The 27,982-nt window shown below is 43.0% G+C and overlaps 1 protein-coding gene across 3 annotated transcripts in view; it reads left to right on the top strand.

The window, feature by feature from the left end:
• Nucleotides 1-27,982, top strand: part of DENND5B (DENN domain containing 5B) — a 121,010-nt gene that overhangs the window by 27,402 nt on the left and 65,626 nt on the right. For 2 of the 3 annotated variants that reach the window (XM_050894815.1, XM_050894806.1), the window contains exons 2-3: nt 20,795-20,860; nt 26,771-26,880. In XM_050894815.1, the coding sequence (XP_050750772.1) occupies nt 20,795-20,860; nt 26,771-26,880 (176 nt within the window). The remainder of the gene's footprint in view (nt 1-20,794; nt 20,861-26,770; nt 26,881-27,982) is intronic. The other variant, XM_050894823.1, reaches the window with a different exon arrangement.

Raw genomic sequence — 27,982 nt, 5'->3', positions numbered from 1 at the left:
AGGTCTAAGTCCATAGGTACAGGGCACATAGGTACGCCTTTTTGATCCATAATTTTTTATTTCACTTGCTCCTGAGTGGTCCCTTTAACATCCCTAGTCTACTTGGGCTATGTATTTGGTTGGCTTTGTTCCTGTGACTGGATTTCTTTTAAGATAGCCGACTTGTGTTCATATTTCTTGCAAGAAAGATGGTAAACCAGAACTGAGTCATTTTATACTTCGAAGGATTAAGTAAAATTTGGGATATAAAATTTACTGGTTTGGGTGAATGTGGCAGTGTAGTTGTTGTATTACTGAGGACCATCACTGTTCATCCAGTCGTCTTGCTGCAGTCCGTTTAAACAAAACCACAGCTACAGGAAACATATGGTTTCAGTTTTAGTGGCACAGTGTGTTAAGCAATTCACGATTTGTGTTCTTAACCTGTTTATTGAGCCTGATTTTTAGTAACCTCCGTCAGTAGGGTTTATTTGTTCTAGGGTGTCTTGTGTCAGGCTTCCCCTTGCCAATTTATTGGCGGGGCACTGTGTCTGTTTATAACACATATGTCTGTCTCCTACAATACAATCATACAGTTCCCATTCAAATTGAGCTTTTTTTAGAGCCGTTTGAATGTTTTTAATATTCAGGCCCACTGCAGTCTCATAACTTAACCTACCAGCTGAAGTGAAGGCTTTTAAATGAGACTTTTCACTGCTGTTCCTATGGTTACACTGGAACAGAAACCTGCTAAATAGGAGCCAGAAGGGCACAGAAAATCTTCTAGTAACAGTTGCTATTATTGCAACTTTACAATTTCCAATTTATTCTTTCATTTTCTTTGCAATATTTTCTCTTTAAGTGGAAGCGTATCTTCCTGAGGATTAGTGGCTGCTACTGTTGGAAAATAGTAGCCAGAAGATGATGGAGACAGACCCCCTGGAAACAGGTTTTTGTTCTTCCTGCAAGTGGGTTTATCCCACCCCCCCACCACACCCCCTTATATCAGAGTTAACTTAAATTGCAAAGCGCTCTTTATGTGCAATTCTAAGAGATAGTTCCTGGGTTAGCTGTAGGTGACTTGCATGCAGACTATGAACCAGCGTCAACTTACACCTTCCTATCAGACGGTGGGAGTAATAAGTGGTACGTTAACTGCTATTGTGGGGAAATAATACATATTTAAAACAAACAACCAGCAGTTCCTTGAGCACTGGAACAAATGGAGTCCAGGTCTCCTGTGGATTTGCCTTGTGCATGATGGATTTTTACGGTCTGAGAATGAGCACAAGCCTTTCCTTGCAGCTGGGGCATTTTGTGGTGTTTCCCTCACGTTGTGTCTCCAGGGGGAAAGCACACACAGCAGCACTGGTGGGAGCTATGGTGTCCTCCTCCCTCTCTCATCCCCACTCTACACCCACCTTTAGGTTGGAGCAGAGGGTTCTCCCCACCTACCCAGTTTCACCGTCTACTTTTGCTAGCACAAGAGCGTATCGGGTCACCACTGCAGTCTCCAGGTGCTCATCCCTTGCCCTCCCTGGAGAGGCATGTGGGGAGGTTAGGGTACCAGGCTGCTCTTGCCTGGAGGTTGGAGAGGACACAGCAGGGCCCGGGTGGCCGCTGAGGGGGGTGCAAGGGAGAAGACGCTTGGCAGTAAGCAATGGGACTGCCCTGTGTCCCTCTTGACCCTCCCCACGTTAGTGAGAAGCTGGGCCAGCCCCTCTCCATCTCTCCAGGGTGGTGCCAAGCCGGTGGCCGGCTGCTCCTGCGGCACCTGCCCGCTTTGGGTCTGCCTTGAGCTGCCTCTCCCAGAGAGCCCCGTCGTCTGCCTGACTTTCCTTGGGCAGCAAATTGAGATGTCGGTTCTGTTATCTCACTAACGCTGGTGAATGCAGAGTTTCCACTGGAGAGCAGGGTGAACGGTAGCTGTGGGAAGGCATGTTATCTGCTTGGGAACTGACCTCTTGGGGCTTGTTCTGGTGCCTGTTTAAAAGCATTGCCCTTGTGAAAACATCCTCAAGCCCTGTGGCATGAGAGCAGGCTGAAGTCAGCTTTTGTACTGCAAAAAGCCCGGGATAATTAGACATCTATATAAATAACACTTGAGGACACATTAAAACAGAAGAATGTTTATTCTAGCTGCTCTCTGGATACGTGAGTTTGCCTTGCTTTTTAGACTACTGTAAAGGGTGGATAGAAGATGATCATAAAAGAGGAGCAAAGAAAATCAGACCATAATCACATAATGCAAGCTTTCTTTCTCTTTTGTACTACTGTTTGCGACTCAAGTCATGTGCAATTTGTAAGAATTGTCAAACCAAAGAAAAAATTAGAGTAAAGAAATATGGAGTTGCAACAGAGATGGTTTGGGAGGGACTGAAGGGAAAGTGGCAGGACTACAAATTGTGAATTAGGGGTCTGCTTCCTGTCTGAATAATTTCAAACTGTGTTACATAGCATGGTGCCTACTGGAGCAATCTTTGCTTGTATCTCAGTGGTAAAGTGTCAAGAATACCTGGGGCCAGTGGGGTTAGAAATAGCAACAAGCTGTTGGGGCACTGGGAGGGAAAGCAGCAAAGCAACAAGCTGTAGCAATATATACCTATTTTTCAATCATGCTTTGTGATAAATTAATTGCTTTTGGTGGTGGACTCTGAGTCAGCAGCTTGGCTCTGACCTGTGGATGTTACTTGGCACCAGGGTTGGGGCTCCCTGGGGGTTGGGGTGCTCTCACCCCCTGTCCTGCTGCTGCCAGGGAGCAAACCTGGCTGTGTCCTGCCATGCACAGCCTGGGAGCTGCCACCTCCTCAGCACCATGCTGTTTTCTCCAGAATATCCAGAGGATAGAGGATTTGGCATAGTGATGGTGCTCTGGTGCCCTCATTTCTGGGATAGCCACCATGAAGAAGGGGAATATCTTGTGTCCATCACTTGGCCTGAAATCTTCTCTATTGTGAAGCAGCTTGAGGTAAACGTAAAAGATTTTTTTTTTTTAATTAAATAAATCACAAGATTGAAATGCGGACAACACAGTTGCAAAGTTGAGAAAAATAGGTGAACAGGGATGAAAGGAAAACTAGAGCTTTCATTTCTTGGACTACCTTCTGCCAGCCAAGCAGCTGGCTGTCCCTCCCTGCTTTAGAGATCATCGTATCCCTCTAACCCCCCTGATCTCCCCAAGAACCAGCCAGCTGTGTGCTGGTCTGGTACCTGGCTGAGCCTTCTGTGCTAGAGGGCTGATGGCAAATCACTAGAGTTTCCCATATGAACCTTATAAATGTATATGGGGTATAACCGTGATCAGTGCACTTCGCATGCTATGAAGTTTCACTTGAGACCAGCAATGATGGTAGTCAGTCACTGGGGGTGACGGTCAGTTTGAAGGTAACTTGTGCAACTTAGTCATAGGGAACAGCGTAGCAAAGCGATTAACAGAAACTCATTTGAGTGCCTGTTCTCTGAGGGATGATGGAACGACGAATGCACTGCTTGTCCTGTGCTGGATCTGAGACTTCTGCTAAGCTTCATCTGTAATAATGTTTTAGCGGAGGTGAATTTCCAGCACTGGTGTAGTAAATAACTCTGCCATGGTAAATTTACTGAACCATTTAGTGAGGGTTGCTGACTGCTAAGAGACTGGCCTTTCTCCCCATTCTGCTACTTTCAGGGAAGTGAAATTATTGTTCCAGAAGCTAGTGGTTTATTGGTGTTCATCTTGAGATGTTTAAAATGTCCTTCAGTCTTTGATATGGTTATCTTAATGTAAACACAGTAAGTCTTGGAGATAAAATGGGGAACTTCAGAAGAGCTGTTAACTGCATGAATAAATTCTGAATTTAAAATTAGTAACACTTCTGTCTTGTCAATATATAGACATATAAAAGTTCACTTTGTACTTCCCCCTCCCCTTCTGTGTCCATTTTTGTCTTTTAACAAAGTTTCTTTTTTCTTCTCAGCATCATCAGTAAGACTGGCTTTTTCTTTTCCCTGTGTGTAAAAGCTGTCTATTGTACCGCCGATGAGGGAAAGGTGTTTAGATTGTGACCTGAGGCTGTTTTCTGCATGGCCAGGTCTTCTGCACCAAGTTCCCCAAACGGCTTTAAATGCAAAGTTCTTTTGGTCTACAACTAGACACTGAGAACTACTGAGAAATATCAATTCCTTCTGTTTTCCTGCTGGGCAAGATTTAAGTCTAAGACGGGCCAGCAACGAGTTTAGTGAAATTCCTTCTTTTGGCAGGATTTTGATGAGAGTTGCTTGCGGGGATGATGAAGTAGCAGCTAATAGCTCTGGGAACCTTGTTGTGATATTGAGAGCCCTACTCTGCCCTGCGAAGGGTGACATGCCGCCTTCTTCTGCAGGTACCCGGGTAACTAGAAGATACTGTTCATTGCCAAAGATAGCTGCCAAAATCCTTCAGGCATGTGCTGTATTTGTTCTTAATGAAGTGGAGAAAGGCGCTACCTTTAGTCAAGGTGCTACAGTTGTCCTAGAACGTGCGTGCCATACCTGAGTGGAGAGGAGGGACATCTTATTTTAAAATGAGTAGGATGTTAGAAAATAGAATGAATAAGCTTTGTGTTTTTACTCATTTATGGTTAGTATATGTGAAGCAGAAGTTCTGTAGCCACTAATAAACTTATAAGAAAGGTTAATTGATGCATTTCCTTTTCACTCTTTCAAAGACACAATTTCCTTTCCCCTACCTCAGCCCTCCTTCTGATGGTCTTGAACAAAATGAACTGAAGAGATGAATTTTTTCTTCACTTGCTCTTTCTGCTGTTCAAGAGCATATGGGACCCAAATCCTGTTAACAGGGAAAAAAAAGTGTGGGTTTTTTTTTTAAATGGACTTTATAATTAAGATGGCATATTGCTCTTTTGGAGTGTTGTAGGTGACATGTAAAGTAGATCTAAAATAAGGAACATCTTTCTTTAGATTACTGCCTTTAGTTACTGGGATCTCCTTTGTTGGCTAGACACATCACTTGGGAGATACCACCCAGAGCCTTCTCCACAGCTGTCTGGGTGCCAGTCCCTGCTCTCACACTGTTATTTAAGGGCTGGTTAGGAGGATCCCCATGCACGTGAAGCTGGGCAGGGAGCAGACCCCAGGAGTGTTCATGCACTGACTGAAGATCCGGACCACTGGGTTACGTTTGAAATCCTTCTTGCATGTCTCCTTCCAACATATTAATGGGGCACTTCTTTTTTTTGTGCAGTAAGCCATTTTTGGTTAGTATCACCTCTTCTGGGAGGTGGGAGAGGGAAATTTAGACCCAGTCTCTCCCCACTCCAGCAAGCAAAAAAACCCCCAAATGAACAAATTTTTCATGAAGGCAAGTGTTCTACCTCTTACGCCATGTTAAAGCAGATCCTTGCTCTTCCCTTAGAAAGAAGCTATAGCTGCATTTTGTGAGGATACTATGCTTGTAAAACACTTGAAGCTTGCTTGCTGGATCAGGTCATGTAGGGACTGGAAACCAGTCAAAGTGGTGCCTGAACTGTGGCTGACGTGGGCAGGAGCTTTGTCTCTGGCGGCTGTGGGAGGAAACGTGATGGGAAGGAGCATCCTGCAGAGCTGGAGGTGCCCAAGGAATTTTCAGGCTAAAGGAGGAGTTACTTAACGAATTCATAAACCCCCAATCAGTAAGCAGCCAACCCTGCAAGTGCCGAAAGCCAGGCTTTTCACATATATAGAAGGAAAATCCTATGGTGCTGTATCCAGTTTTGGATATGGGTTTAAAGTTTTTTCAAAGGCCAGAGAGCTCAGCAGTGTTACTTTTCCATTAAATCCATTTTGTAAGAGCCTGAGTAATACGAGCCTTGCTGATGTAAGTTTGCGAAAGCAGTTCACATGCAAGTGTTGCCTCTGTGCATGTGCTGCCTCTGGGAAGACGGTGGATTCTGTAATTCATGTCAAGAGATCTGTGCATCATTCTGCAAACAGAGGTGATGCTTCAGATCAAATCAATAGATCACTCCTGAGCAGGAAACTTTCCAAACAGGATACCCTCTGCATTTTCAAAACAAGCATCGTAGCTAATACTGGTGTACAGGTACTTACTGACAGCATGCTAATAAGGGCATCTTATTTTAGAAACCTTCATAGCTTTGCAGATGCTCTTTAAAGCATCTCTGAGGTTGGTGAGTATCTCTTACATGTGGAGAGCCAGGCCACAGTAGGCCAAGGTGCTCCCCAAGGAGGGTAACAAAGAAGTGTATGCTTAAGTGATGACGGAAATTTCCCTTCAGACTACACCAGCAAACAAAAAGCATACCCTTAACCTCTTGCTATTCAGGCAGCTTCCGCAGCTACGCATAATGCAGTTTCAGCCAAACCAGAGAACAGGTGAACGAGGAAGATATAAGCACCTTGTCAAAAAATGACTTGGTTGTTTCTCTTCAGATTGAATCTTTCTCAACTCTTCCTTCTTTCCCTATTTCCCCATCTCTAAACCAAGAGCAGCAATCATCTAAATGAGTCTTTACTTATACTGCTTCTCTCAATCTTGATGCGTCCTAATTTTAGTTATGTTCTGTGGCCTGAACAGTATATTGTCAGTCTTAATGGTTTTGCACCTAAAGACTGTCTGTCCTTAAATATATACCAGAATGACTTCAGAAAGCATGTTGAGTTTTGCTTTGGCAACAGTCTGGAGATGCCTGTGTGCCTGATAAGCTTTATAGTGCTGCCCAATACCATAATACAAGCATCTTAAGTTAGCTGGATAAATGCAGATTGATTCCAGTCTTTCAGCATAGAAGAAAATCAGAACAGGAGGAAAAAGTGGTAGTGAGATTAGGGCCTGCCGCTGCCTTAAGGACACTGGGGGGACAGGGGGCATATGGAGGCTGGAGGTTTCCCTCTGCCTAGAGTTGGAGGAAAAAGAGATGGGGGGAAAAATATGCTCCAAGTAAAGTATGCACTGACTGTCTCTCTGGCTCTGAAAAAAGTCTGAGGGTATTCTGCTTGTAATCTTCCCCCCCTGCCCCCGAATCCTTTCTTTTTAAAATTCTGGCTCTTACCTGGGCTGGGGGGTTCACTTTACACAAAGCTTACGCTTCCCCCATGGCTTATTTGAGCCCAAACGATGGCGCCTGACCAAGTCGCATCTCGCACCTTCAGAGCCAGGTTGGCATCGCTGGCTTTTAGGATTTTTCTGTCCTTCTGTCTCACGCTGGGCTAATTTAGCCTCATCTTGGTAAACAAGAAAAGAGTCCTTATTCAACAGACTTGAGCTGGAGTGACTGCAGCTGTCGTCTGGTCTGTACGCAAACCAATTTTGTTCATTCCCTTGCCTGGCAGGAAGCCTGCACCAGAATTGTGTCGGGACTAATCAGCATTAAACCAATGTCAGGAGGGCTGCGGCAGGCTGCCCTGTAGCCAGGCAAGAGCAGCAAGGCTGTTCAGGAGGGATTAGCATAAGTCCTGCCCAGGATGCAGCTGTGCTAGGAAAGGCACCGAAACTGTACGGAGTATTTTTGTTGGGCCTTGTTGTTGTGAAAGTCCCTAGCCAACTGCCAAAAAAAGCGGCTCTACAGCGAGAAATCGGCATGATTTGCTGTATGTGACCATAAAGACAAAAGCCTGGAGAAGGTGCAGTGTCCATGGAGCTGTAATATCCAAGAGATACAAGTGGAGCCTTTGAGCATGCTGGGCTTTCTTCTCCTGGAGAGGCAGGGTGGCAGGGAATGAATAAGTTCAGCGTGTGGTCTCCAGCCAAAAGATGATGTTAGTGATGCTGCTGCTAGTCTTATGTTATACCGTAATAGATGTGTTAGTACTAAACAACATGAAGGCTGGGAGGTGGAAATATTTCTGAAAGAAGACCTGAGGCTTGGCAAGGGATGATTCATAGCTCTAATGCCTCACAGTCTCTGTTTTCCTGCCTGGTATTTACACTGCAGGTTCAAGAGTGCCTCCTGGTTTGCACTGAAAGCATTAAATCGGAGAGATCCCAACTTACACTTTTTGCTCCGAAGATGCTGAAATGTTGACGTCTTACTTTGCTCTCCCCTCCCTATAGCTATTGAATTGTCTTTGCAGTTTTTCACCTCAAAAATTATTTTTGTCTCACTCCTGAGCACCATGATTTGGGTTTGAAGTCAGCCCTGCTTTGAATGGGGGCATGGACCAGATGACCTCCAGAGGTCCTTTCCGACCTGGTTATTCTGATCCCCTCAATCCTGATTCCCCTGCTTTCGCAGGTACATGGTTTGGATGATCCTGCACCTAAGATTCTCCAGCTTCTTCTCTGACTCTGTTAGGGGTCCGTTTGTTTGTATCTGCTCAGCATTAGTCATCCCTTCTCTGACTGTAACTATAACAGTTCATTGTATAACCACATAAAATGGGTATGCTCTTGTATCATTCACAGCAGGCACAGGCATGCTCTAAATGCTTTTTAGGCCTCCTAAACCTCTAGGTAAATCTGCGTCTGCCTAAATTTACACGTCAAAACTGTTTTCTAGTACAAAGCTAAGCCCAAATGAACTTTTGAACCATGTCCCTGCCACGTGTTAAGCATGTTTTTGTTATTTAGGAAGCTCGTTTAGGGGGAGCAAGCAGACCTTCTGGTCTAAGATGCCCCAATTAATTATAAGCTACGGAACGTAAGAAATCCTCCTTCTTAGGGAAAAATCATTAGCAACAAACCTGTCTGAGATGAGACCCAGCAACAGAGCAGCTTTCTGAGTGCTCTCATCACTAGAAAAATCCTTCAGGCCTCGGTGAAGAAGGGACCAAAGTCCCCAGCCTTGCCTTGTGCTTACTCATACATGAGATAGGACCGGTGGGGATCTTGGCGAGACTCCGGCTGCTTGGGCCTGAGGGTGTGACAAGACACAGCACTGTGTTACCAAAGCTCATGTAAAGCCTGAATGCCTCTCTGGCGAGGTCTCCTCTGGCGGTGTCTGATGGCGTGGAGCATTTACTGGGTGTGAGGTTATTAATTAGGCAGAAGAGTATCGGCTACCAGCAGTGCTTTCTGAAACATGGCTTTCCTAAAGGGAGGTGAAATGGTTTGGGGGATACTCTTTAAGCGGGAGTAAAAGGTTAAAAAACCCAACCAACCAAAAAAAACCCTAATTTTTTTAAAACTTGGTATCCAGCTAGGCACTAACAGAAATGGATGGGCTTTCAAAGGAGAGGGGTTTTGTTGTTGTTGTTGTTGGGGTTTTTTTTTGGTGGTGGTGTTTTGGGGTTTTTTGTTTTGCTGGTCCTGGGTGAGAGAAACCTGGCTGGTGTGGGAGCTTTGCCCGTGCTACAGGTGGGTAGAACAGATGGGGAGGACTCGGCAGGATCTGGTCCCTCGTCGCTCTCACCTCCCACACTGCAGGGCAAACTGGACTGTGCCGTGTCGAGTATGCCTCCTCTCAGGTTTCTCCTTTTCCTTTTCCCTAGTCGTCTTCTAGCAATAACTTACCTGCCATGTTCATGCTAATGATACGCCTCATTCTTTCCCTGACAAAAGTGATCGAAAATAGCTGTTTAAAAGAGGGAGGGCCAGTAACAGAAACTAGATTTGCTGTAACCCAAACCCCCTTTTATCTTCTATCCTTAAAGACTGGTATTTTTTCCTAAACAAATTACCACATTTTCAGAATCTCTCTATTAGTCTCTGGATCTTCAAAAGTGACTTTCCCAAATGCAGCGTTACATTTGGATTCTGGGGGCCTATTTTTCATGCTTAATCATATGCGGTGTGCTCTGCTGACGGCCAGTGGCTTCAGGCTGTTACCCTGAAATTGCCACCTCTTGCCATTTCTAATGCAAGAGGTTGTTTTTTTAATTCAAGGCATTTGACAAGTTTGAGCCCCCTCCCTGTGGGAGCGCAGATGGCAGCTAAAGGGATGCTGGAACGATTTCACTCCTACCTTGGTGATGACAAACCAGGTTTCAGGAGAGAGTGGCGAGACTGTCTCTGCAAATCTGTTTGAACAGATCCTGTGTCCCTGACAAACATGGAAGGGATTTGATGCTCCCTTTGAGGGCTAGTGCTGTGGTCTGAGGTCCTACCTGCTTAGCCGTGCTCTCCTGCTTGATCGTTATGTCCAGGGCCCCCCTCCTGTCCAGATCTCAGTTTCTCTATTTCTAATGCTCTTATGGAGCTTGCACATGTAATGTTAAACCAATCTCTTCTTAGTTTTGTGGGGTTTTGGTTTTCTACATCCCCACCCCCCCACCCCCCACCCCGCCCTGCAAAATTCCAAATGTCATGATTGTCTGCTAAAAGGGGATTTTTGCATTTGGTGACCTTTTTGAAATTGTGAGAAGATGGGAGAAGAAAGAATAGGTAGCATTTTAAAGATGGGAAAATGTCTACTTTATAGACCAGAAAGGCACCTTGATGTTCTAGATAGAGTTGAGGCTGTAAAGGAAGCGCTAGATGAAACAAGGCTGAAATCCTGTTGAGCCTGTCCCAGCTGGAAACTCCCTTTTTCACAGTGCAAGTTTACACGGCAGCAAGTCCCTAGCTGGTCCTGGAGGAGCTGAAGCAGCCTGCAGTACATTGCTGCCTCTTCTGCCTCAGGGCATCCTGTGAGAAGTGCAGAGCTGCTCTGTTTGTCAGGGAATTAATTATTCATCTTTGAGGAGAAGGGCTCTTCAGGAAAATTTGACCTGGTGCAGCTCCTTTCTCCATCTTAAGGAGCATGTCCTGGTTTCAAGTTCGTATGCGTCCAGCTCGCATAGACGAGGGCTTTGAAGAAAGGGACAGCTTGGACTTGAAATGTCTGGAGGTGCAGCAATTCCCAAGTTCATGATCTGACTTGGGAGTTTTGCTTGCTGAATAATGCTGGGAAAAGCAGCTGTGGTCAAAAGCTCTTCTTCTGCTTAAAATTGTATTAATTGTATAATATATTAAAAAAATACACACACATGCACATTTACGCTTCTTGCCGTAGTGCACTACTATTGTATTGCCTAGCTTTCCCTGTACTCTTTGTGAGCTAGATGGGCTGGTGCTTATAAGTTCACTTTGTAGATGTGCAGCTTGTTTTCTCAGTTTTTGAGGCACTGTGGTTTTTGTTGGACTTGGAATGCATTCCCTTGTTCTGGGTGGTAGTGCCAGTGTGTGCAGTCCTCCTTCCCCCTGCTCTCCTTCACTGACTATTTCCCACTCTCCTACAGTTTTTGTACAGATGTGATGAACTGGATGGAAACACAAATCCAGCTTGGGGGTGGAAAGCAGCGCTTTCCCCTCCATTCTTCATCCCTCCATCCCTCCTCCAGGTATCCTTCAGCTGGCTCAGCTCACCCATGCGGTTCCCCATTGGAAACGCCTGAGTTGATGAACCAAAAGCTTGGATGCAGGCCCGGGAATAAGGAGAGATGAGAGGAGGAGCCGGGAGCTGCTTGCGGTTCCTGAAGCATCGCTGCCGCTGCTGGGTGTCTGTGGCTTCGTGGAGCACCTGCCCCATGGGCTGCCAGCCTGCGGCTCGCCAAAGGCCATGCGGCAGATGAGTAGCAACAACCAAGTTACAACCTGGGAATTGTGTGGGGCTGAGCTGACACAGGCTTAATGTTAAGAAATAATCCATTGCAGCTTTTTTCTATTGTAGCCACTGAGGCTAAAGCTGCAGAGGAACTCAGGCGATTTTCTCCCCCCTTTTTCTGCTAATTACAGGTGTGGATTGTTCTTAGAAGGCACTGTAGAAGTCTTCTGTTGGGGACCTTTGCAAAGCTTTGTGTTATTTTGTGATTGGAATACACTTCTGCTGTAGCTTGCTTACTGAACTACGATCGCATAGGATACAATCTTTCTCAAAAGAGCACAATTTCCAAAATATTAAGTAAAAGAAGCATTGGGGAAAGGGAAAAACTGACCTTCTGTCAGGACAGAACACGTATTGAAATAAGTGCTTTTGCTTCTACAGGTTGACACAAGGTTGTGATTAAATGCGTTTTCAAAGCAGAAACTAAAAAGGCTTAGGAAACATAAGTTATTTTAGACAATGTTGATTGCATGGCTTCTTCGACATGCCCTGACAGTTCAGGGAGATGAAGCAATGTTGTCGTTTGCCTAAGAAAGTGCAAACCTCTGTCAGAGTCCACCTGGATGACTATTGTGGAGTCATGTGAGTCTGTGTGTTATCATTTGGGTAGGGCAACTGCACTTTGATCTAAACTGGAGAAGAAGCTGTACCCGTACGGGGCTTGGGTTTTGCTGCCATTAAGTCAGCTGCTCAAGATCTACCCCTGCGGGCTGCATCAAAATCCATCGTCTCTTTAGACATGGAGGAAGCGATGGAGAGGTGGGAAGGTGATGTGGGATAGTGCCATTGCAGGATTCTTGCAAGTGCATCCTCCACCCTCACTGCAAAGCGAAAAGTGTTACTGACCTGAATGAAATGGGGCTCAGCGCTAACCTGCAGCCTAAACCAGCTTTGTTGGAAAGCACCGGTATAAGAAATGGAGCAGGAAAGGTGAGGGACATACCTGGATAAACACACCAGAGTTCAGATCTCTGGGACAGGTGGCCAAAGGGTATTTCTTTGGAGAAGGATTAATTTGGGAAGGGGTTAACCAGAAGCACCACCAGAACAAACAGTTCCTCAGGCTGTTCATAAATTGATACTCTGATGCCACAAAATACAGATTCAGGTTGAAGTTTCATGTTTCTGTATTAAAATAAGTCACATTTAGGCTGTCATATTGATATAAACAGGGAATAAACCTTACTGAATTCAAAGCCTGGGGTGGAGTCCTACTTTAACAAGCAGCCTTTTTCAGAGGCAAAAGGAGTGTATTTTGGAAGCTTTGTTGTTTTGGCTTATAAATAAGCTTAGCTAGAAGTTTGAATGTTTTGTAATTCTTTCATGACTCTTGAATTTGCAGCTGTAGGAAGTATGTGAGTGCTCAGATTCCTTTAATCTCATGTACATACATAGTCGTCTTGATTTCAATGGGGAATTCTGTTCCCCACACGCACCGCCTGTTCTTGTGATGACTTGGAGACCAGCCCCGTTGGACTGATTCGCTGTATAAGTGTGAAGCCCTTGAAATATTCATTACAGTCTCTGGTAATCTAATATTAGTGAATCATCTTACAGTCCTTTACAAGAAGGTATTTTTTTTCAGCCTGATAATAAAACTGCAGGCTTTATTTAAGGAAATATCCAGTAATACTTGTGTTCAGCTATCCTCTGCTTAGCTTATTGCTAACAGCTGTGTAACTGCTGAGATCTGCATCATTTGTTGTCACAAATATTTATAGTTTGGGTCTTCCCTCTTGTGTGCGCTTTGTGTGTAAGTATCAAAAAATATTTGCTTCCTTAATGTAAATATTTAATCCAACGCACACAGATCTGTTAACGTTTGCATTGAGGAGGTATCCATCAGGGATGCTCTCGGTGCATTCGCATGTTGCAGAATAAATCACCAGAAACCTGTCAAACCCCGAAGAGATATGCAAATGCCTGCGTCTCTTTAATCTGGCATGTGTGTATCCTGCCTGATTTGAGATGGGAATTCTAAACCCATGGGAGCGATGCAGGAACTCCTGATGCTACCGCAGTGCTGCGAGGAATTACGAGCCAGCTGGTGTCCAGGTTTGAGGACCGTCTCTATTGTTGCTCAGGCCATTTTGTGGAGCTGGGAAGAGCCCCGGGTACAGGGGCAGCTTTTGAACCTGTAACGGAGCATTCCTGCCAGTCCCCTCTCTTTGGGAGAGAGGGAGCGTGCACGTGTATGTGGTTGTGAATACATTATACGTGTGCTCTCTCTTACATAGAATAATGCTCTTTAGTTGGTAGGCTGATGTTTTATAGGGAATGTGAGTGGGGACTATTGAAACCCATCCTTATGCACCATAAATGACTCTCTCCTGTCTTGATTTGATGGAATAACAACTTTCTCCATGCAAAACGATTATGCTCTTGTTTTCTGTAATAGGATGCTCAGATTTAGCTGCCCTACATTGTCACACCAAGACACCATCATTTTCAGAGTCGTGTTGCTATACCCATACATTTTGTTAATTCTGTTTCCTTTTGCATGCACTTCCCTGCATATATGAGACCTCCCAGACCTCAGTGGTGCAGTCCATGCCTAATCCAGCCTTTATCTGCTCAGAATGAAATACTCCATTTGTAATGTATGCTCAAACAGTTACTGAGGTCTCCAAAACAGCATGGTATGGCTTGCTCCATTACGTGAAGCATTCTATTTAACTCCATAAAATTCCCCTTTATGCGAAAGGAAAGTGTAAAATACTATAACATATCTCATGCAGAAATAAAAGGAGTTGTGTGCAAAGGCCAGGAGGGCTCTTGTGTCTGTTTAGGGTGGCTCTAAATGCCTTGGTTTTGAAGTAGCCTCTCTGTAGTCGGTGACAACTCACGCTTATTTAAAAATTAAAGCAGCAATTACATGCCTTCTACCTATGTATTTTTAGCATGCCAATCACCCTGGGATCCAGGCACTAAAAGATTAGTGGATTAGTGGTAAAGAGGAAACATTTGCTTAAACACCAAGTAATTTTAGGGTCATTTAGATCTCTGTTCTCTGCTGCTTCCACCTCTACTAGCAGGGCACTAAAATAATAGGCAAAATATGCACGTTGAGTGAAAGTGGACTACAGTTTCTTACTCTCCTTTTTGTGCATCTCTCCAGCTCCTCTTTCAGAGTCTCACTGGCTCTTTTCAACCCTGTTTCACCCCAGGAAATGTTCCCTGTTCCCTTTTGTGGCTCTCCACGGTCTTTTTACCTTTAGGGTCTAAAAACATCCCTGAAACATGTACTGTTTTTACATGGGTATCTGCTGCTCTGCAGAGGGATTTTTACTGGAGTGGCAGTGGAAATTTGAGGGGAGAGGGGGTAAGACACTGGTTTTCATTGCTGGGCTTTGGCAAAGGAGAGACTTCTAAGATACAGAGTCCTTTGCACTGACCCCTTTTGATTGTTTTGTGGGACTTTACCTATGTTCTTTAAGAGATCTTGTTGATGACAGTGGAAGGTGTATCCTGGGGTTTAAGGCTGAGTTGTTGGGCGAACAGGCAACCCCAAAATACACCGGACAGGAAATTTGATAGAAGCCTTGAAGTGGTATTTTTGGGACACAAAGGTTAGGACCGCACCTGCAGAATTGCCTCCATTTCCAGACGTCTGTGGAGACGAGTGGGACAAGGGAAGAAAGGGTCTGAGGTACAGAGGCATTTGTGAGCTGAACCCAGAGACAATTATTTTTCTGGCCTTCTCAATGGACATCCACCTTTACAGAGATGCTTTGGCACCTAATACTCCCCAAGGCATTAAGGGAAGCTAAAGGATATTGTTTCTGGGCTCCCCTTTGTAGGGATCTGAACTAAATCTAGAGGCATGGTGGAAACACTGCTGTGCTTTGAGTTTTCCATCTGGAGTCTAGTTTGGATCCAGAAATTAGTATTGGTCCATGCCTTTGGATTTGAATCCTGACACTTTACAGTGGCGTGGTGATTGAGTCCTGATGTCAGCTTTCTGTATTTTCAGTAGACTTGGAAACTGGCCACAAAATGTTCAGCAGTGATAAAGCATAAATCTGGTTGTTTATGCTTTGTCTGAAATATATAGAGCTCTGCTGCAGTGAAAAAAACTAAAGCTGTATCTAACAAGTTATGGTTTACTTAAGGTTTACTTAAGCATAGAGAATATTTTTCATGTGGCTTAGATGTGCAATTACTGGGCACTGATAGCTTCTTAATGATCCCTTGTGTAAACTCACTGGCAGCAGCCTATTCTTCAAACAGTTTCTAAATGCAGGTGGTGTTGACCAAGACATGTAGGCTCTTGCAAAGATGTTTGTGGCAGAAGAGGTATTTTAACTGAATAGTTACAAGAACTGATCTTTCTTTCAATACGATGGTAATTTTGCCTCTTGACAATGTTCTAACACTTCTAGTTGACAAAACTCCATTGTTGTTTTTTCAAAGCTGGTAAGAACTGCATCATCCAGCATGTATAAATGTCTTGTTGCTCCAGTGGCAGGTTTGCCCACAGTAGAAGCATTTGCAGTGATATGCTGATCTCCAATTATTGTAGTACAGCTGGGTTAAAGCAGCTGAGAGCAATCTCCAAATAGAAATGGTTTCTCAGGTAGCTCTTAAGTGGAAGTATCAGCTCTAAGGACCAATACGGCTGCGTGGGCAGCGGATCCTTGTCTGCCCACATCTTCATTCCTGCTCACCACCCTTCTCTGTCCGGGAGCTCTGGTAACTTCAAGCCTTGCCTGCGGGTTCTTGTGACTTTTCAGTGTGCAGGAAGTTTTTGTCTTTTCTTCTAAAAGGATTCAGTTGTTGAAAACTAGCGGAAGACCGGCTCTTAGAGACTGTCATAAGGACAATTTTTTGTTGGCAGCAGCTTAAACAGCAGTTTCTCAGAAGCCCCTAAACAAAATCAGTTTGTGCTACACAAGGGAGTGTTTCTACTTCATGCCAGTGAAAGAGCTTTCCTGACTACAAGAAGCGACGTTCTTTCTTTGCCAGACCCTTTTCCCATCAAAACCACATATAACTAAATTTTCATAAAGCTTAGCAGCTGCAGCCTTTGACAGGCGAGCATTGCCTTGCTGTAACCCTTTGCTTGTAAAGGGTATGCCAAAAAAGTAAGTCAGTACAGTGAGGAGCTAATTCTGAGTCCGCCCTCTCTAAATCCCCCTCTTGCCCCACTGATAAAACCAGTTGTCTAAACCTCGCAGGTGTGGGCCAGCTCTTCACGGAGCGTGAAGAGGCTGTCCCTGCTCAGGGTGTTTTAAGTAGCCAGCTTGAGTGCCACTGTCGGGTTGTGGATTGTGCTGTTTGAAGAAGAAAAACCTTCTTCAGAGACTGGAGATAGTTTCCTTCTGGTCACCACAGCCTGTGCTTCTGGAGAGTGCTGATTAAAAATGAACCACAAGTCCTTTGGATCCTCTTTGTGGCTCAGCACACCAAGGGACAGCTCTTGGGGACATCAGAAAGCAAAGGCTTCCTTTAAACCAGAGAAGTCTATTGCCCAGCCTAAGAGTGCTAAGTCCAGGCAGCCAAGGCCTCAAGCTTGTGCAAGATGGGTAAAAAGAAAGCCGCTAAAAAGCAAAACCCCAAATCAGGCATAGCTGACTATTCGAGCTGCAGTATGGGCATCTTTGTGCTCTGTTTATGTCAAAGTTGATTAGTGCTGAAAATGGTCCAGGTCAAATTAAGCTTCTTTCTTTTCTTGTACTGATTTGCAAGCCGAGCTTAATTAGGGTGGCAGAAGGTGTTATCAGTGAATTTATTCACACTCTGCTGTTGTATAAACGCAGCTTTGGTGAAACTGCTTCTAACTTCAAGTAACAAAACACCTGAAACTTGCCATCCTGATGAGTCAAGGGAGACTAATAGTGGCGCATGACATTATGTGCATTGCAGAGTGGTTTAAAAAAAAAAATCTATCTTAATACAGCCTGGTTTAAAAGATAACTGAATGCACTGTAATTATAAAAATAAAGCTGCTTGTTCTTGTACTAAAAAAGCCACAAAGCAAAATTTACTGAAAAATTCCCCTTTCTTTCCTACATTCTTGCACACAAAGCTAAACAGTAATAGTACAGGGATTTTTAGGATGACCAGTTCTCGTTGTTTGTGGTTTGGTTTTTTTTTTTCCTTTTCTCATCTCCAGAAATACCAACTGTAATAAAGCAGATCTTGAGACAAGACTCTTGTACTACCTCTGTCCCAGTGGAGTAGAGGACAAAACCTGCTTTAAGATTCACTTGAATTGAAAATTATGTTTGTGAGTGCCTGTTTCCAAAACGAGTCTGAGAATGCGGCATCATGTTTTAACACAGAAATCAGGTACATTTGAACTTGATCCTGTCCTTGTAAATGAGTAGAAAGCACAAGCGTGAAAGGGGTCCTGTGCAAAAGGCACGACTAGATACCTCATTCTGCGTTCAGTCCGTGGAGGGAGGTGAACACGTGAAACAAGGAGTGGGAAACGGGCGTTGCAATGAGCAGGAAGCTGTCCAAACTTCGTGGAGGACGTGACGGCGTCGAAAATGCCTTCACTTCCTTGGCAGTTCAGCCCAAGCCTGCAGTCAGGTGCCTGTTGCTCCAAAGCCAGGGATCCCCTCACCGGACGGCCTTTGGCATCCTGCTGTGTTTAAGGACCTGAACTGGTGTCTTGCTCTTGCTTGAACATTTTTCTCTCTGCAATAGTTAATGTTCTCCTGGGAACTGAGAGATGGATTTCAAACCCTTCAGTTTCATATGGTTATGTACATTGCTCATTTGCTATGTAACTAACCAGAAGGTTAGCAGGCAATTTAAGAATAATGATGTATGAAACTTAAATTTAAATGAACTTTTAATTATTGCTTGAATTGTTTTCTCTATTAGTAAAAATGCTCATTCATTCCATATCAAGTATTCAAAATGAACAGCAGCTTTGAATATAAAAATGCAATAAAAAAGAAAATATGCCACTTCCTGTATATAAACAGGATAGACCAAGGATCTCTGGGGCACGCTTTCCGTATACCGCCTAGCAGTGGATTGGGAGCCCGTGCTTGGAAAGGCAGTGTGGCAGCATGAACAGAATGAGTGAATTCCACACACGTTGATTTCTAGAGAAAATAAAGGCCCGAGGCGTAAATAATTGCCTATATTTATAAGTATAGGTCCAGTTTTATACCCACTCCACTGTTTCCTGCTAATACGTTCCAGCCTTTGGGGACAGACTCCAAGGTAATCGTGTGGGAGCACTGTGCCTCGAGTTTATTATATATAATATATTATTTTATATATATATATAAAAATTATATATAAAACACCTGTTTATTAAACTCCCCCTACCGCACTGCAAAAAATCACCCAAACTGACATAATTTAAGCCATGACTTTTTGGATTTGACAAGATTATGATGCAATTTTGTGTAAAAGGGATGGTGTAATTCATACTTGTTTGCTAGTGTAGTGGGATGTCTGTGGTCTGTTGGCAGCTGGGACTTGAGGCTATTTTAAGAAGCTGACAGTATTGGTGCTGTATAATGTTACTCTGTAGGCAGTTAAGTATTTTAATCAAGGTCAGAAGGAAGGGATGATGGCAAACTAAACCGCTCATGTTAGAGCCTTTTTCTCATTATTTAGACTTGTGCAATAACTCTTTTAGGTGAACAAATCTCCTCATTAAAAGGATTTTTGAAATACTGAACCTTTTCTAAGTGTAATTAGTTTGTGGCAATAGTCGTATTCCATTACGTTGTGTTTGTATAAAGAATTAGGCTGTACAACAGTGTTCGTAGCTCTGTTTTTATATCACTTGTCAATGATCTTCTGTCATTTGACTTCTTGTGCAGGAGTTTTTACATAACTTCTGTGACTGTTTAGCCATATGATTGATAATGATAAATGGTCAAAATACTGAAATGGGTAGTAAAACCAGAACCTGTCCCGGTGCATCTGTCTATGCACCCCTTCGCGAGTTGTTGTGTCTTCCCTTTTCACTCTTCCTATTGCAGAGGTGGTGGCTAAGTCCGTGGAAGCTTGGTGCCAAATTCCCTTTGAATGATAATGTTGTAGAGGACTTTTGGGGAGAGCTGTGAGGGCAGCCTGGCAGAGAGGCTTGTAAAGGCAGGGTGAGTATGGGCCATTAGCAAGGGGAGTCTCCAACTTTGGCAATTGTTTGGTTTTTTTCCTTTAATTTAAATACTTATGCGACTTTTTAGTTCAAACAGCTCAAAAGTAGAATGAAATAGCTTAAGACACCTGGAGTGGAAAAACATCATCCTGCAGATTTGAATGTGGGTTATTTTCAGGTGCCTCCTAAAGAAACGAGAAAATTATCCTAAAATACAAATTCATATCTAAAAATATTTATTGAAAGAACTCCTGTGCCCTCTGCCGAGGGCTGCCTTCCCAGAAAATACAGCCTTGGCAGAATTATCTGGGTCCTCTGAACTGATGCCTGGATTAACAGCTCAAGTAGGAGGTCATGGTGGAAATACTCTGAATTTACACCTAGAAACTGAATGACCAGAGAGGTCAATGGTATTGCAGCTTTAATATATGCTCCAGGTCTATAAAGATAGATTTATCTCGAGGAGGATTGCGTAATGCCTTTGCGTAGCATACGACTGGGACTTTTTTGACAAAGGAATGCCATGGCATCTGTGAAAACATTTTTGTTTTTCTGCAGGAGATGAGCAAACCAGTTGGAAGAAACCTCAGTCAGACATGCTAGCAGGAAGCTCTTCCATTAGAAGTGCCTACTGGGGTAGCTGTTACTGGAAGAGATTAAAATTGTTCATCCAAGTTCTAAACATAGCTTATTTATTCAAATTTTAGTCTAAAAGCATCCTATTATGAGACAGAAGTGATGACTAGAGCTATTAGGTAACTTCAGTAAGTCCTGAAAACGGCATGCAGTACAGCACTGAAGGTGTAACAACACAACATAGCTAACAGTATTACACTGAAGAAAACTTCTTGGGTTTAGTTCAACACCAGTTAAAGAACTGGTGGTTTTTCCCCCTGAGTTTCACAGGCTGTGGAATGGCTCAATACATGAACAAAGATGTCTTTCATAATAGGGAAGCTGTATGGCAGCATGCTGTTTGAAGTACTGAGAATTTAATCTTGTTACTAATTTTGACAAGTATTTCTACCATGTCTGTCATTGCGTTCAACACCTTTATAGTAATACAGTTGTGGAGGGGTTTATTTATCATGTGGATTTACCCTTTGCCAGTAGTGGCGGGAAGAGAGGTTGCAAGGAGGAGTGTTTAATGTCTGCTTCATGTTTTTTCCCTTCCCCAATACATTTGTGTATCTTCATTTTGTTCATACTTGCTTTTTTTATCTCTGTTTGTTATGTTGTGTAGTCTTGTACAAATGGCTAGAAGCAGATCTCCATGGCAAGAGCTCAGATACTGCAGACAAAACCTCAGGTAAAGAGGGGTTAAGGACAAAACAATCACCACACCCTCTCTGTCTCTTTATTTTCGGTCTTCCAACTCCCCTTGAATCAAATTAAGAGTCGGAGTTCAAAAACAAAACCAAAACCCCTGGACTTTTTCATTCTTTTACCTAATTTAAATCAATATCTGGTAAATTTTGTTCTGTTTCTTGAAGCTCTCTTGGCAGATGTGCTTCCCCTCTCCAACGAAATGCCACTAGTGGCGTCAGATATATTGGTGGATGTGCGATATGCTAGATCTTTGTGTGCTTGACAAAGACTGAACAATATCTTGCGTGAGGCCGTAGTAGAGGATACTTATCCAGAAATCCAGCTAGGCTTAGTTATGTGGATTTGTGAACAAAGGGTACTGGAAGGTCCAGCTCCGCCAATTTCTGCCTAAGAGACCCAAAGGTTCCTGACACCTCAAGGAAGCATGTTTTGCAGTCTAGATTTAAATAGCAATGTTAGTGAGGTCCACACAGACACACACACACCAAAAAAAAGCCAAATCATTTAGATGTATTGATAGGGTACACAACCCACTATGGCTTCCTACTTAAATATGAGCCATCAATTCCTTTACATATTGACATGCAAGAGGTAGGTTAGACCCTGCCCCCCTCCCCAGCCCCCCCAAAAAGCCACCACCATCTTACAGACAATTCAGATTTTAAAATTTTGGAATGAAAACTGTTTTGTCTGCCTTGTCCCAGTCCTCCCTTTCATATCGTTTCCCTTCTCCGCTGTAAGATTATGAGAATATGTGGTCGGAAATAATGCCTTTGCATTAATGTCCTTCAACTCCGACTAGCCTACCACTGCCACTTTGGTGTCATGGTGAGGCACCGAAGAAAAGCAGCAGAGCACAGTTTTTGCACTGCTTAAACTAACTGGTTCCTGAACCTGACAATTAACAGCTTAGTTGCTCCCCAGCCAAGCACTATTATTCCTGTCCCCACGTTGTTTTCTCACTCGCACGTTGTACATTACTTGCTTCTCGTGCATCCAGTTACCCAATGCTTAACAAAGTTCAGTCTGCAGAGAAACAACATAGCTGGATGTGCTGAACACTTTTAATTAGAAATAGCTATCAAAGAGGTTGTCACTGTGCACAGTCGTGCTCACAGTACGTTCCTCTAAAGGAATAAAAGATATTTTTATTTCTGTGGTCACAAGCATTGCTGTCTATGTTCCAGAGCTTGGAAGGAGCGACAGATAGCTCGCATTCCCTGGACCAGAGGGTGTGGGTGGAGGATGCCTCTGCCTACTTGGTACATATTTTTGTATGCCTCTGTAGCGGTGATAATTAATTAAAACAGATCTGCTTAAACTTTAAGAACGCTAGATTTTTAAATATGATCACTCATATGAAAGCCATCATGACTGACAACCTCACAACTGTAGCTGCATTTCCCTAGTAATTGTATCCTTCATCCAAAACACAGATCAGGCTTGTTTTCTAATTTTGAGAAATCTTTTCATATTGAAATTAAATTAGGATGATTTTTCTTGATCTAGCATCCATCACTTCACCATTTGCTTCTCATTTGAAACTAAATGTCCCTTTAAAAATGAGTGCCTTAAAGGGAAGGCACAAGTTTTTTAAAAGTACCATTACATAGGATGTAGTATCTAACTGAAATGGAACTTGATTCTGACACATTTTACACAACTTTGAGAAGTACTTGAATGATTTTTTTTTTAAATATCCTGAAAGCGAAAGGATTCCATTCAAACCCAAATTTTTAATTTGCCTCTGAGAAGCAGCTTACCCTATGAGATGTGCTGTTTGCATGAATGGGTACCACGCATCGAATACGATGTTTCTGTCTGTATTCATGGTACTGTTATCTGGCCATTAATATTTTAGAATATGGATTCAATTCGCATTTGATACTTGCTTCATTTTTAATGTGCCTTGCTAATCCTGTTTGGGAAGTTAGCAAGCAAGCACTTAAAAACACATAGTAGATTTAATGAAAATTCACTCTTTGCCTAGAATAACAGCTAAATAAATTTTGTTTGCCACATATGACTCAGCAGTTCAGAACTACCAAGGCTGAGAGCTGATAATATCAGGTACCCTTCGGTCCAGATCCCTTCCCTCATGTTTGCCAAGAAGGTTTTGCTCCCTGTGGTTCTCTTCCAGCTGCTTGTCAGTGTGGAGCTGGCTGTCACAGTCCACGTCTCTCATCTCATTTCAGTGAGAGTCGGGGTGTTTCCTGCTAGTTTGGCCAAACGATGACATTTCACCCTGACATGCGGGCTGCTTTCTGTCGTATCCTTGTACTGTTTCTTTCCTAAATTATGTATCTCCTCTAAAAGCTCACCCTGCCTGGCTTCCCGGGAGGCAGCTTTGTATGGAGGGTGTGATGTCGTGTCCTTTCGAGCTAATGACCGATTGATTCACTCCAGTGTGGTTTCTTGGCTCTTCCCCTTTGTCTCGTGATCACTGATTGAGAAAATTGTATTTTGTGTGTGTGTTTTGCCTTTGATTTATATTTTTTTAAAACTACCGGAGTAGTAAAATGCAAACCCTGCAGAGACTGTGCAAAGGTAAGTTATTTGTGCCATTTACTTTTCTGGATAAAATGAATCCATGTTGTCAGCCTACTAGGACATTGTTACTGCTGGTTTTGGGAAGCTGGATTTCTTAAAGCAATGCTTGTGCTTCATAAACAAAACTTTTTAGACGTGTCTGTCATCTAAACAACTGCACGAGTATTTGCAGCAGCATACAAATTATTGGTCATTTCCAAAAGCTGATTGAAACCCTCCATTTTTCATTATTACAGTGGTTTATTGGCAAATATGCCTTGTTCTTCTCCACTGGTTCCAGATGCTGCCAGAGTATTGCCCGTCAAGGTGATGAGTGCCTCTGAACCACACAAATTACCCAATTAGCATCCATCAGGTTACAGTAATGTTTTTTTGTCATGAAAAAGGAAACCTTTAAAGAAATTTGGACTCCAGCAATCACTTGCTGTTAGCGGTGGAGAACTTAATGAAGTCATCCAGATGCTCCTCGAACTTTCAGTAGAAGCAACCAAACAAATTTAGCATCAAATATCTGCCTTTCTGCTAATTCACAGTTGTAAGGTAAACTGTGTCAGATATGAGAAAGATTGAAGATGTAATTAGGAAGTAACCTCATGCATATTTATTTGATTATGCGAGCACATTAATTACTGTTTGATACTAAGAATTAAAAATGTTGCCAAGTATGTTTAAGTTCATACCTGGAGAGAGAATTTTTGCTGGCTTTGCTTGTAGGGATTTTTATTTTGTGAAACTTTAGGAATCGGTGGATAACATTATATCTTTATCTCTAATGCCTCTGCAAAGAACTTCTGGACCAAAATAAGAGGTTATTCTACTGCCATGTTCTGTAATAGAGTAATGGTCTCTGGTTTTGTGTACTTCAGTCTGAGCTTTGTAACCAAGCATGGAGAGGATCTTCATAGAGCTTGTGCTCTGGACTGCCATAGCAGCTAGTGGCAAGTCTGGTCCAGCTTGGCAGATGTGATGAGCTCATCAGCTAAACCCCGACATGTCTTTTAATTTGATCCAGTTTAGCTGATACCTTCAGTTTTCTTTATTTCTGTGATGCATACGCTTTTGCTGGATTTCTGGTTTGCCTTGAGCAATTCCAGAAGCAGGCTGGATTCCCCTGCCAGAGCTCCTCATATCTTACCATTTCCATTTATTCCTGCCCCAGGAAATATGGCTGCAGCGTTGCATCATCTTGGACTTTTTCTCCTGCCAAGCACAAAATACCCTTGTAGAAGCTTATTTGCTTTTCTCCCCCATGGTTGCCCACCAAAATCAAGTGAGACAGATGTAGTGCTAGAAAAAAAAAAATGTCTAAGAAAAATGCATCTAAATCCTGTGTTGAAAATGAGCCATTGTATAAAAATACCGGTATCTTTAAAATCTCAGAGATGTCTTGGGAAGGAAAAGATTTTAAACCCTTTCTCTGAATGCATTTGAAAGCAAGTGCTGTTGGAAGAGCTGGTTAGCTCTCCTCCACCTGGCTCCCGAGCTCACTCGGTGCAGCAGCTCTTACAGCGGGGCGAGGTGCAGTCCCAGCACAGCTGACTCATGCATCTCGAGGAATTTCCGCCTGCCTACATGCATCCTTGTGGAGGGGAGCTCCAGCGTCAGCCTCCGCTTCCCCTTCCCGACCAAGCGGGCGGCTGGCATTGGTGTAAGAAATGCCTGACCTTCGCCTCCTCTTCCTCCACCTGCCTCTGTTGTGCAGGTGCCGCTGCGATGGCCCTGGCACTGCAGCCCCCGAGACACACCGCAGGTTCTGCCCTCTGCGTTGAATGTATATTAAGGGTTTCATACAACAAATGGTTTTCAACCCTCCTAAAACTTTGCCTGGGTAATTTTTACCTTGTGAATTGACACTGTGTTTTTCTCCGTTATCTTGTGTTCCCCGCAATTATCTGCGGATCCTAAGCTCTGCCAGGCAAAGACTGAGAAGCTCTGCTTTCAAGTATCAGTTTGTACAGAAATTTCCTTGGATTAATTCACTCTGAGCCAAATGATTGTGTAGATTGTGCTTTGCAAGGAGCAAAGGGCGCGTGCCAAATGGCTGTGGCCTCAGAAAACTTCGGGTAACTGCTGAACTGTGAATTTTGCAACATCACTCAGAGGCTGCTAGCTGCGCGAAGGTTGAGTTGTCATATATAACTCAGCAAGCACAAATTATACTCCCACGGTCCATGTTGCCTTCAGAGAGGGGTTAGTGACTTGTAGTTTAACTTTTCTGCAGGAACAGTGGGTTGCCTTTAGAGCTTGCCAAGCGAATGAGTATTTTTTTCATCCAAAAGAACCTCTCATTAAAAACATTAATGGAATATTGGTTCTGTCTTTAAGTGTAAAGAGAATTTTTTTTTTTTTAAAGAAAAGAAATCCAATTCTATTGCAGTAACATATTTTTAAAAGTATCTAGGTAACACTAAGAAGTCCCAAAGAGAACCTTTGAGTGCAAAGTAAGGTTTGGTGAAAAACATTTCACATTGTGAACTTAAGGCTTTCATCCCATTCATCTCTCTCAGGTGTGAAAGGAACTGAACAGGAAGGACTCACCTGTAGTCTTTCTTTAAAGCAAGAAGCCTGAAATTAGTAACCTGATACCTGAGAAAAGTGTAGTAGATGGTAATATAATTAACAGATTTTAAGAACTTTCTATTTTGTTTACTGTGTTGCATACTGTAGACTGTCCAATGGTGGAAACTCCATTAACAGTATTGCTGTGAAATACAGTATTTGTATGCTGATAACTGGAAGCATTTCTGCTTGAAGTCTGATTTCAGTCTTCCTCTGCACTTGCTGGATTCTTTGTGTGGAAAAAGTCTGTCCTTGAAATTTGATGTAGAAAAAATAAATGTTTAATCTTCACACAGGACTTGTGATATAAAAAAGATCTATAATGAATCCTTGAATAATTTATAATAGCTGAGAGGTGCTCATACTTTTTATTGACCGTAAGACAGTTTCTAACAAACTTGAGGGAAAGTGCTCTTTCAGCGTCTAAGTAAAGCCATCTCTAGATATTCAAGCTATAGAGGAATGTGGAGAATTCAGTTGACTGCAGGGTCTTTTTCTATAAAACTCCAGCAGCAATTTTTCTCTTAACAATAAATTTCCATGCCATAAATACTAAGCTGGAAGCTGTGTTGCAACTATAGTAAAATTTTGTGGGAAGGAGGGTAAGATCAGACTGAATGTGCATCTTTTCTGTTTCTCTTTTAAAAGTAGTACATCTGTTGGGAGTGAAAATGCCCTTCAGATTTCACAAAAAAACCCCAAAGTGAAAGCAAGCTGCCCAGGCCAGCTCTTTCTGAAACCTCACTACGGTGACAAGTCATTATTTCTTCATTTATTGCAGGAGAGAATTTCGACCAGAGTCCCTTAAGAAGAACCTTCAAGTCCAAAGTTTTGGCCCATTATCCTCAGAACATCGAGTGGAACCCCTTTGACCAGGATGCCGTCAACATGGTAGGTAGAGAAACTCTCTTCTCAAGCTATTTCCTGACCACTTCAGCTCTCAAGCGGTTCCTGGGTTGTTTACAACCAGCCCTTGTGATGTGATGAACAAGGTGCTTCTGCTGGGACTAAGATTACCCACTAGGCATGCTGGTTGAAAAGCTGCAGAGGAAGAGGTATTGTGAAAATACAGAATACTTTCAGACACAGCAAAAGTGAAATGCTGCATTTCCCTTCTTAGTTCTAGTTAAGTCTACTGTGTGATGAAACAAGTCGAACCACCATCTCAGTGACTGGGTGAGAAGGGATGTAGTCACCCAGGATACATATCCACAGGTGGGAAGGAGGCAAACCAAGGAATTTTTAAGATATTAATATCCATGTGAAATTTTTGAGTACAAAAAACCTTGATGCTGCATGTAGCAAAGGAAAGAGGAATCTTTACGCAGAAGCTGGAACTTACCTGAATCACAGCTTTTGTTGGGTAGTCACTTTTAATGGCACCAATGCGTCTTCTGTACATCTCTTCTCAACTAAATTTGATGTGAGCGTCTGTGTGGCTGAGTCCCATGAACAGGGGAGGGAGGATAAATGTTTCTGGAGTGGGGGCGGTGACAACTGAAAGACCGATGACCCACTGGAAATTTTCCCAAAGAGCTGATATTCAAAGGATGTTTCCAGAATCACCAAAGCACTTGTTAAGAACATATCCTGACAAAGACAACAGATTACTGGTATTTGAGCTTCCCAGTACAGAAAATGCTATTCATTTTATAACTTAAAAGTAACCAGTTGTTGTAATAATAACATTAAACAGTATTACCACTTCCAGCTGTTTTAAAAAATGTGTATTGAGTTGTATTGTATTCAAAATTGGAAAATTAGGGAACCCCTTCCCCCCAATCTAGTTTAGATGTGCTCCTCATTTGAGGAAGGTAGGACTACATACTAGCTACTTCAAAACGGAACCAAGCTCATTGTGTGGTGCAGGTATGAAGTCAAGAGAATCTCCTGGCCCTCGCTTAGGAGATGAAGAGACGGGGAATGCATAAAACACAATAAAATGGCTTTTGCAAATGCAAAAATGCATTTCGAACTTCTCTGCAATCATGAA

Source organism: Gymnogyps californianus, chromosome 1, assembly GCF_018139145.2.
Source record: "Gymnogyps californianus isolate 813 chromosome 1, ASM1813914v2, whole genome shotgun sequence".
Taxonomy (NCBI): domain Eukaryota; kingdom Metazoa; phylum Chordata; class Aves; order Accipitriformes; family Cathartidae; genus Gymnogyps; species Gymnogyps californianus.
The sequence above is the reverse complement of the archived record's forward strand: the minus strand, read 5'-3'. Positions and strand labels throughout refer to the sequence as shown.